This window comes from the organism of the source record quoted next, unplaced genomic scaffold (assembly GCF_019419815.1).
Source record: "Pyrus x bretschneideri cultivar Hongxiangsu unplaced genomic scaffold, Pyrus_bretschneideri_v1 Contig35, whole genome shotgun sequence".
NCBI classification, from domain to species: Eukaryota; Viridiplantae; Streptophyta; class Magnoliopsida; order Rosales; family Rosaceae; genus Pyrus; species Pyrus x bretschneideri.
In genome coordinates this window covers 4,336,560-4,347,808 of record NW_025999668.1, presented here as the reverse complement: position 1 = coordinate 4,347,808, position 11,249 = coordinate 4,336,560, and the positions used below count along the sequence as shown (strand labels likewise).

The following is an 11,249-nucleotide window of genomic DNA, read 5'->3' as shown; positions in this document are numbered from 1 at the left end:
TAAAAATTTATGGCAGGAGTAAAAGATAACGAGCCTGTACCCATACCATTCTAGCAGCAATGGATGTTGAAGGTTACGAACTTAAGAAAGCAGCCAACCCTATTTCCAAGCATATCAAAAGCCTCCATGTTACGAAACCCCAACCACCAACAACAGGCGACTAAACATACGTTAAACTCTGCACATAAGTCCGAATGCACGTAGTCGATACATGAAAGAAAAAAAAAAAAAAAAAAAAAAAAAAACGTACGCCCAGACGAATTCCTTGCTGTCATGCATAGAAATTTGTATTTGAAAACTTAGCACAAAGATGAAATGAAAAAAGGGAAAAACGACAAAAGGGGGAGGAGTTTTTTCCCTTTTTGTTTGCTCTATGACATCCCACCTCATCCAAAAACTGGGAAAATGATTAATTTTTATTGAATATACAGAAATGCAAATCATCAATGCTCGTACACAGTATAGGAAGGTTCGAAAAATGCAGATTAAGTCCTCAATCGATTTCTATATCATTTCAAATCAAATTCTAGGGCAAGAAGAAAAACCATATGTCCTTTGGCCATGGCCAATCACGGAAGGGAATTAGTGGTGGGTGAGCCTTATTGTGATACATGGGTTCATGGAATTGATGAGTTTGAAGACAACGAACGAAGCATGCATTTTGTGATGTATATCAAGGCAACAATCAGACGCCACCAGCCTAGGGTTTCGGAGGAAGTGGAAGAAGAGGACGCAGCGATAGAAGAACACTTGAGCGTGACTGATGCCACAATGGAACTACAATTTGATCCAGAGAGTGACATGGGTCTTCTCATATCCAACACTCTTTCGGGCCTTCATATTCCTCTCCTGGCTCATCCACCCATAATAGCTGAAATATTGTACGAAGCCTACTCCTGGGCCCTGGAAAATGATACTTATTTTCCAGGTCGAGAGGTTTTTCATATGGGGGTGTACGTCGAAGTCAGTGTTTATGGGACATACTTGTCAGATATTGGGGACATCAACATGGACATAGAGGATGGTGGTGCTGAGCCTCAATTTGTACCGGCAAGTAAATCGTCCATTGAGGAGTTGGAGAGGACGACAGTCAATGCCACAACAATGTGTTCTATTTGCAGGGAGGAGATGATGGTTGGCTCAGAAGCAACTCGGATGCCGTGCTCACATCTTTACCATGGAGATTGTATTGTGGAGTGGCTGCAGAGAAGCAGGAATTGCCCGTTGTGTAGGTACTCCATGCCTGCTGATGGATGATGACAGAAATTATTGTCGTAATAATAAGTCGAATTTGATCTGTTTTGTTAATGATTAATCTGGTTATTGTTCTTCCCAATTTGCTATGCATTTTGGTCTTTTTGAACTTAATTATGTTTCAATGTTTGTGGTACAATAAAATTCTTGACTGCTGTGATGATAGAAAGACTGAGATTTTTATGAATATTGGGGTCGAATTTGTATGTTCATTAGTTAATTTAATTAAATAATTTTACTTCTATCACTTATCTACCATTTTGCATGCAAAAACCACTTCTGATACTACAATAGTACCAATTTAGCCCTAGCTAGTCCAGCCCTCCTCAAAGTGATTAGTTCCTATATATAATAGTTGTTTCTTTTAATGTTTAGATAGTGTCATTTTTATCAGTCAAAATGGTACAAGCGCCGCTATTTAGTATTAATGTCTAGTGGTATTCCTTTTCATTTGTAAGTGAAAGGTCTTAAGTTTGATCCTCATCAAAAGCAAATGCAAACCAAATTATTATGGCTAGCCCATTGTGAGGCTTATCCAACTCCCCACCTCTATGTAGATAATATCATATATATTAAAAAAATATATAGTAACAAACACCAACTGTAGAAGAAAGCAAACTTATTAGGGTTCAGTGGAGAATACGCCTCATGTGGTTGGAATCTACATGAAATTACTCTGATAACAAAAAATTGTAAAAGATACTTAACATTAAAACAAACATTGCAATCTTCAGAGACATAAAATAATAAAAAGAGATCGAGAAAATGAAGGGGGTAAGGAAGAAACGGGAAAGCAGATACGAGAAAGGAAAAAAAAAAAAAAAAAAACCATATGACTTGAAAATCCACAAATAGTTATTTACCGGTAAAAAGCATATATAATCAATCGTTTGTTCCAACCGCAAAAAGATTTAGGCAAGTTACATACATATGATGTACTTTAAACAAATTAAACAAAGTTAAGCGTTTAAATCTATGGCAACCGAACTTAAGTCAAATAAAGCTACTTAAACTTTAAGCCAATCATCATCAGAAACTTCGAGCTCATCTGAGCTTTCCTTCTGTTCATCATCAACCTTCTTTTCCAATTCAGTGCTGCCAGACTCCTTCTGTACATCATCAAGCTTCTTTTCCAACTCACTGCCGGCAGACTCCTGTACATCATCAAGCTTCTTTTCAAATTCATTGCTGGAAGACTCCTCCTGTACATCATCAAGCTTCTTTTCCAATTCATTGCTGGAAGACTCCTCCTGTACATCATCAAGCTTCTTTTCCAATTCATTGCTGGAAGACTCCTGTACATCAACAAGCTTCTTTTCCAATTCACTGTTGGCAGACTCCTGTACATCATCAAGCTTCTTTTCCAATTCACTGCCGGCAGACTTCTTCTGTACACCATCAAGCTTCTTTTCCAATTCACTGTTGGCAGACTGGAGCTTTTTCCGATAACTCTTCCGTTTCTAATCAATCACAAAAAATAAATAAGAAAAATAATTATAGGTTATGTAATGCGTATACGATCATGGTTCATGAATCGAAATGTTCCCAGTCACAAATAAAATAGGAAATTAATTAAACAAACCTTTCGTTCTTTGGCCAAAGACGCCGCCAACTCATCAGCCTTCTGTTGCTCTAAAACAACCGTCCCATTCTGAAAGAATAAAGCCAGTACATTAGCCCCACTATATAACTCTTTTAGTCCACAAAACTCCGATTAAATAATAGTTACAAATAAAACTACATTAATTAAGCTATACTTTGAGAATAAGAAAAGTACCATTTCGTGCAGTTGCATCTCCATCTGTGCAAGAGCTTTCATAAGATTTATCTTTTCAGTTTTAGTCTGTTCAACCTGAAACGTAAGCTCTAGCTTTTCAGCTCTAGTCTGCTCAAGCTCTTTCTGCTGACATTCATTACGCTCAAGCTCTCTCTCAAAATTAATTTCAAGCTCTTTGTTTAGATCAGCTTCCCCCTCTAGCTCAGCCATTTTCTTGGTAAGCTCTATGTTCTCAAGTTGCTTCTTCCTAAAAAGAAAGGCTCCATCTTTGTAAGCTTTATTTTTCTGCTCAAGCGCTATATTGAGGTTAATCTTTTCAGCTTGAATCTTCTCAAGCTCTTTCATAAGATCTTCATTTTGAGAATTACCGTCCTCAACCATTTTCTCAAGCTCTTTCTTCTGACTTTCACTTTGCTCCAACCTCTTCTGAAAATCATTCTCAAGCGTGATGAACCTATGTGATTTCTCCTCGCTCATTTTCGTCTGAAATTCAACAAGTCGGACAATTGTCCGGTGAAGAATTGTTAATCTAATCGAATATCAAGCCTCATGACTCATGATAATGTTCTACAGTTCTAGTTTATGGCAGAGACAAGTCATTATTTGAAGGGGTATTAGATTTTCATCCTCCAATAAAATTGTAGGTCCTGGATTAGGTCCGTTATTATGATCAATACTGGATGCATACAAAAATACACTTATGACCATAATCACAATCCTAATCCAACACTCAGGTTTAATGGAAAAAGAAATCATGCCTAAGGAATCTATTATTAATTTTAATCCCAAAATAGACTTGTGTAATTAAATTGATGTTAACTTGAGAAGAAAACGATACCAGCTCTTGCAGTTCCATCCCAAAACGTTCAAGGGATTTCTTAAGCTCGCCCTTTCCAGCTTCAGTTTGCCTAAGCTTTATCATAAGAGCTTCCTTTTCAGCATCCTTCTGTTCAATCACTTTCTCAAGCTCATTCTTCTGCATTCACCAAGCAAAACAACCTTCTTAATTAGGTATACTGTTTTGAATATAATGTTAAGATACAAATTGTAGGTCCTTTGATCAATTAGGTTATATGACACATATATACATATAAATATATGTGTATATAATACACACACACACAGTAGGTTGACCAAATATATGATTTCACAGATGCAATTCTAATTCTACTTAGATATTCACAATAGCATACACGATCAAAGAATCGAAATCAAAATCTAATATAGCACCCAAGTTAATTTAAAAGAAGAAAAAAAAATCTTAACCGGGGATGAAAAATAAAATTTACTATGATAACAATCTTAAAAAGATCAAAAACGTAAATTGGTTTAAAGTTGAGAAAAGAAGAATACCATTTGTTGCAGTTGGGTTTCATTCTCCTCAAGCTCTCCTTTAAGCTCTTTCTTTTGAGCTTCACTCTGTTCAATCTTTTTCTCAAGATCATTCTGATGCTCTTTGTTTTGATCAATCTCAGTCTGCAACTCAAGCACTTTCTTGTTAAGTGCCTTCTTGTCAGCCTTGATCTGCACAATCTCGTCTTCAAGAGCTTCCTTTTCAGCCTCAAGATCTTCCTTTTCAGCCTCAATTGCCTCGAGATCTTCCTTTTCAGCCTCAATTTTCTCAAGATCTTCCTCAAGACCTTCCTTTTCAGCCTGAAGAGCTTCCTTTTCAGCCTCAATCTCCTCAAGTTCTTCCCTAAGTTCTTCCTTCTGAGATTCGCTCTGCTCAAGCTTTTTCTCAAGATCGTTCTTAAGTTTTTTGTTTTGATCAGCCACATTTTGCAGCTCAAGCACTTTCATTCTAAGCTGTTTGTTCATCTTAGCTTCATTCTGCAGCTGAAGAACTTTTTCCCTAAGTGCCTCCTTATCAGCTTCAGTCTGCTCAAGATCTTTCTCTAATTCATCAATTTGAGCCTCTGTGTTATCCAGATGTTTGGTAAGATCTTTCTTTTCAGCATCCCGCAGCGCAATAATTATCATAAGCTCGACCTTACTGGCTTCCGTTTTCCCAAGCTTTTGCATAAGAGCTACCTTTTCAGCATCCTTCTGTTCAATCACTTTCCCAAGCTCATTCTTCTGCATTCACCAAGAAAAACAAGCTTCTTAATTGGGTATTTGTTTGAATATAATGTTAAACATAAAATTGTAGGTCCTTTGATTATGTATGTTATATGATACGTATATAAATAATAAATATACGTACATATACATATATGTAACACACACACACAGTAGGTTGACTAAAATGTATGCGATTTTTCAAGTACAATTTTAAACCTACTTAGATAATCACAATAGTATACCTGATCAAAGAATCAATATCTAATCAAGACCAAAAAACGTAAATTGGTTTAAAGTTGAGAAAAAGAAGAATACCGTGTGTTGCAGTTGCACCTCACTCTCCTCGAGCTCTTCTTTAAGCTCTTTCTTCTGAGCTTCACACTGTTCAATCATTTTCTCAAGATCAATCTGGTGCTCTTTGTTTTGATCAACCTCACTCTGCAAATCAAGCACTTTCTTGTTAAATGCCTTCTTATCAACCTCGATCTGCGCAAGCTCGTCTTCAAGAGCTTCCTTTTCAGCCTCAAGATCTTCCTTTTCAGTCTTGATTTTCTCGAGAGCTTCCTCAAGCTCTTCCATTTCAGCCTCATTTATGTCGAGAATTTCCTCAAGCTCTTCCTTTTTATCCTTAATCTTCTGAAGTTCTTCACTAAGCTCTTTCTTCCGAGATTCGCTCTGCTCAAGCTTTTTCTCAAGATCGTTCTTCAGTTTTTTGTTTTGATCAGCTACATTTTGCAGCTCAAGCACTTTCATGCTAAGCTGTTTGTTTATTTTAGCTTCATTCTGTAGTCCAAGAAGTTTTTTCTTAAGTGTCTCCTTATCAGCTTCAGTCTGCGCAAGATGTTTCTCGAGTTCATTAATTTGATCCTCTGTTATCTCGAGATGTTTGGCAAGCTCTTTGTTTTCAGCATCACGCTGCACAATAATTTTCTTCAGTTCCACCGTCTGTTGAGCTTCAAACTTCTCAATTTTCTCAAGCTTTTTCAAGTTCTGCTGGTCTTTAAAGTACACTATTGACAACATAACATGAAAAACAAAATAAGCTAATTATTTTTCCTGCCCTTTTCAAAGGCAAAGACAACATGGGTAATCAGAAACCTAATTACTTAAGAAAATGTTACTCACCAAAGTCCATATCTGCCGGACTGCAATACGTCTTCAATCCTACAAAGCAGAAGAAATTGAAACAGTCCAAATAATGAAACCACTTACACCAGTTGTTGATATATACAAGCACATATATGTATGCTTTTATGCAAACATAGATGCATTCATACTAAAAATTACTGCATATCATGTAAATGGTACTTCACCAAAATCTGAGAATTAAACAACTGGGTTTAAAATGTAATACGTATTTAATTATGTATTATATGTAGTATCAAACAGAATACACTTGAGACAGATATGCCCCAGAAGAACTCCTGGTTAGAGAGACTAACTTAATGTCACACCTACATCATCATTGTGGCATTCCGGGCCAATCATATAATGTTACGTGGGAAAAGACTAAAACATGACATTGTATTATTGGCATGAGACACCATGATGACAGCGTACCCATGCCATAATAGGCATTCTCCTGCTTGGTGCTCGTTTTATGCCCCTACCAAATCATGATGAAACTTAATGCAAACAACGGCAATAACTCTTTAAATCATACGATTTCTCAACATGGAAAAAGTTTAACATCTACTGAAGATCATTATTCATAACTCGTACATAAAAAAGCTATATCAGGTAAAATAGCAAAATCCCATACAAGTGGAAGGTGTCTCTCAATCCATCCTTCATATTCCCAGTAACACTAGGGAAAGAAAGATTAATTATAATATCACAGATTTATACTTTAAAAGAAACACTGAAAAACCTCGTCCATTAGATAGCTAGGGTTTCTCGCTAGGGTTACAGGACCAGACAAACGGAGGTCCAGTGGGTTTAAAAAACTAGTCAAAGCAAAGTCAAGTTAGTTTCTGGTGGTAAGACATCAGTTTAATTTTAAACCATTCTCCTCCAGATTCAGTGATTTCAAATACGATAAAAACACATTCAAATATCAAATATCATAAAAAAAATAAAAAAGCATCCAGACTCACTGACTTGATGTCATTAAAAGTCTCAACTTCGACTCTCTGATTACGATTATCTCATGTTTCTCAACCCTAACAAGAACAAAAATTTGAATACCGAATTTATGGTAATCAAAATCAATTAGAAAAGAAACGTGATGTATTTGGCTAGCATACCACTCAACATGAAATATATGTATGCTATCTGCATAAAAATAAAGACTACGGTATATATAAGAACTTATGCGTGTAGGATAACTAAAGGGAATTCAGCACTCACAGTAACAAGAAGAGCCAATTAACCTTGGGCTTCGTCCTTCTTCAAGGTCGAAGAGAGAGAGCTAGGGTTTTGGGTGTGTTTTCTCTCATGCGCGAACCCTATATATAAAGATACAGGTCTCCTTTTTGTGTTCGACTTCTACATAACTTGGGAAAAGGATTTTGTATCCGAGCTAACTACAACAAAAAATAATATCCCCTTAAATAAATAAATAACCAAAATTAAAATCCTAGTCAACTATTTTGGCAAGTGACAATTTTATCCTTACTTTTTACACCCACGTTGTTTCTGAAACCGCCACTACTACAAAATTGGCTTATTGTGTCGGTTAGTAGTGGCAATTTTATATTGTTACTGTTGGATAAAATGTTTTCAGACAACAAAAAGTGTCAGAAAATAAAGTATTAATGTCGGTTATATCCAACAAGAATAATGAAGTGGGCCCTTAACTCAATTAGATACATCTTTTAAATAATTTTAACCAATTCTGGGGAATATATCCGACATGAGTAAGTAATGTGTCAAATCTGTCAATTATTTTTGAATTTTTTATACTAACTTTGGCGGTTATAACCGATACAAATATTTTCAAACTTTTTTATACTAATTCTGACAGTTATATCTGACACAAATTGTGTCAAAATATTATATTATGTTTTTAAAACCATTACTTTTGATTAAACTTTCTTAAAAAATATTATATTAAACAAATAGTGATTTTATTGTTTATAATCGTCGAAATTTTGGGTCCTGTTACCTAATCTCTGAATTTTTTTTTTTTTTTTTTTGTGATTTTTTACACATGCTATCTCCGAGTATATACAAACATATTTGACGGTTGGATCGTTGAAACTAGTTTCGTAGAATGCATATCTTATCAAATTGATAGACTTAACAAACATTAAAGAGTTACTATTATACTTCCATTAAGTATAAAATAAGATTTATCCACTAGTGTAAATATTTTAAATTGAAGATCGAATTCATTCATTGCATTCTTATAGGGTCGAGGAGTGTAGCTGTAAAAAATCATCAAAATCGGAGTTAAAATAACTGTTAAATTGTGATTTTTCGTTTATAATCATCGAAAACTTTTGTTCTGTTACCTAATCTCTGAATGTTTGTTTTTTGCGATTTTTTACCTATGCGATCTCGGAGTGTGTACAAACAAGTTTGATGATTGGATCATTGAAAAACGCTTCGTAGAAAGCGTATCGCGCATCAAAATAGTAGATTAAACAAACAGTTAGAGTTAATGTTATACTTCCCCATCAAGTATAAAATAAGATTTTATCCACTAGTGTAAATATTTTAAATTGAAGATTGAATTCATTTAATGCATTCTTATAGGGTCGAAGTGTGTAGCTGTAAAAAATCATCAAAATCGAAGCTAAAATAACCGTTAAATTGTGATTTTTCGTTTATAACCGTTGAAATTTTTTGTCTTGTTACCTAATCTCTGAATGTTTGTTTTTTTTTTTTTTTGTCATTTTTTACATATGCAGTCTTGGAGTATGTACAAACAAGTTTGATGGTTAGATCGTTGAAAAAAGTTTCGTAGAGTGTGTATCGCGTCAAAACGGTAGATTAAATAAACACTTAAGAGTTAATGTTATACTTCCATTAAGTATAAAATAAGATTTTGTGGTATCACTAGTGTAAATATTTTAAATTGAAGATCAAATTTATTAATTGCATTCTTATAGGGTCGAGGAGTGTAGTTGTAAAAAATCATTAAAATCAAACCTAAAATAACCTTTAAATTGTGATTTTTCGTTTATAACCGTTGAAAACTTTTGTTCCGTTACGTAATCTCTGAATGTTTGTATTTTATGATTTTTTATGTATGCAATCTCGGAGTGTGTACAAATAAGTTTGATGGTTGGATCGTTGAAAAAAGTTTTGTAGAATGCATATCGCGTCAAAACAGTAGATTAAACAAACACTTAGAGTTAATATATATATATATGAATATATGTTTTATTTTTAGTATTATTTATTCAATTATTAGTTTTGTTTATGTTTATTTAAATTGTCCTTTTTATATATTTTTTATTATTAATATATTTGATGTCGGTTTTATCCGACAGAGAATGCTCTTATTTATTCATTATTAATAAATTCTCTGTCGGTTATATCCGACACAAGTTCCGTCGGTTTTAGAGTATTTTTTGTCAGAAAATTCATTTCCTGACGCTGGCAATTCTGTCGCTTATTATATCCGCCACTGCATCCATTTTCTATCGGATTTTGCTTAATATCCGACAGTAATATAAGTTTCTTGTCGGTTATCATAGCGACACTAATAAATGATTTCTTAGTAATGCACCCTTAGTTTCAAAACCCAACTTAATCAAACTTAAAAATATAAAATAAAACCCTAACCAGTCCATCATCTCTATCGGGCAAAGCTCCTTCTCTGTCTTTAAACCTCCTTCCCATCTCCCATGGATGTCATTGCTGCACCCTATCTACTCCTCCGTAGTCATCTAAACCTTTTCCCTTTCTTTTTCTTCATTATCTGACAGCTCTAAATTTCTAGAGCACCAATTAGCTTAATAATTGGTATGTGTTTAATCGATTGTTCAGTTTTTACATATTTATTTTAGACATGTAAAGAATTGATTTAGTTTATTTCGATTATGCTTCAATTTCTCTTCATTTATTTAAATTTTTAGCTCACGCAATTGAATTTGGGTTCAAGATTTTTCACCGATCCCGGATTTAGGACATGATAAAATGGTATTAGAGCTCACTTATTAGACACCCTTAGGATAAGGTTGTGATACCAATTAAGTAGTTGATGGGAATTGGAGCAGCTAAAGCCTTGATCTATACAACTTGGCTTTTTTGTGCTTTCCTTGTAGTATCGCTTTGAGTTCCTTAGTGTGAGATATTAGTACTCTAGTTATGGGTGGTATCATGGGTAGCTGGAAAGGTTGTCTTTTTGTTTCATTGGTTATTTTAAAAGGAAAACTAATGAAAAGAGTTTGAAAACTTTGAGTTTAACAATAAGGAAGTGAATAGTACTAAGATTGACTTTTTAGTGTAAAAATGTGGTTTTTCGTTAAAGTGAACAGTACCGGAAGCTTTTCGTTAAAGTTCCCTATTTTAAATCGAAATTTACTCGTACTTTTGTGATGTTTGTTATTTGTGATATAACCAATTAGTCGGAGTAAGAAATTCCCAATCATGATGTATGTTTTCATTGAATTGTTATGAAATTTACAGAGTTGGTTGCGAACTAAATGGTTTTCTGTTTTGTTCAAGCAGATGAGTAAGACTACTGAACTTATGTTTGCTTTGTTTTGGAAACTTCTTAAGTTGGAAATTGTTGTAAAGTTTTCAGTTAATTTTGTGTTGGAAGCAAGAGTCTCTTTTAGTTAGAGATTTAAAGCCGAAGTTTATATTACCGAAGTAGTCATTCGTGTTAATGTATATACTATGAACTTGTAAGAACGGTTTTGCAGAGATAACTTAGAGACAGACGAAAGCTCAAGATATTTTCTTGTACTGATTACTTGTGAAGAAGTTATTACATAAATGAAGTATTTATACAACTCACAAGATTCTAACAAACCAACTGCCTATCTATATTTCGACAAAGTGTCAACATCTTAAGTGTACAATTACTAATACACTATCTCTATCAATTCATTCAATCAAATTTTAAAGAAAAAACAAATTCACTTGTGACTTACTTGTACACGGAAAAGTAACGGTTAAGTGGAATTCACATTCCTACACGTGCATGGCATTATTGATGGTTATTCATTCCTATACAACTTAGGGTTGTATGATGAACCAA

At 34.3% G+C, this 11,249-nt stretch overlaps 2 protein-coding genes across 2 annotated transcripts; one reads left to right on the top strand and one right to left on the bottom strand.

Moving 5' to 3' along the window:
* The first annotated feature begins 561 nt into the window (after nt 1–561).
* Nucleotides 562–1,257, top strand: LOC103935303 (E3 ubiquitin-protein ligase CIP8-like). The gene has a single exon (XM_009345066.2). It carries the CDS (start codon nt 562–564, stop codon nt 1,255–1,257), a length of 696 nt encoding a protein of 231 aa, XP_009343341.2.
* Nucleotides 1,258–1,620: 363 nt separating this feature from the next.
* On the bottom strand, nt 1,621–7,568 carry LOC103935304 (myosin-2 heavy chain-like). Its single transcript, XM_048591861.1, has 8 exons — nt 7,442–7,568; nt 6,218–6,256; nt 5,408–6,102; nt 4,385–5,107; nt 3,870–4,007; nt 3,032–3,514; nt 2,837–2,905; nt 1,621–2,714 (listed from the first exon to the last, which is right to left on the bottom strand). The coding sequence occupies exons 2-8, from the start codon at nt 6,225–6,227 to the stop codon at nt 2,262–2,264; spliced, it is 2,571 nt and encodes an 856-aa protein (XP_048447818.1). The 5' UTR covers nt 6,228–6,256; nt 7,442–7,568; the 3' UTR covers nt 1,621–2,261.
* Nucleotides 7,569–11,249: the final 3,681 nt, after the last annotated feature.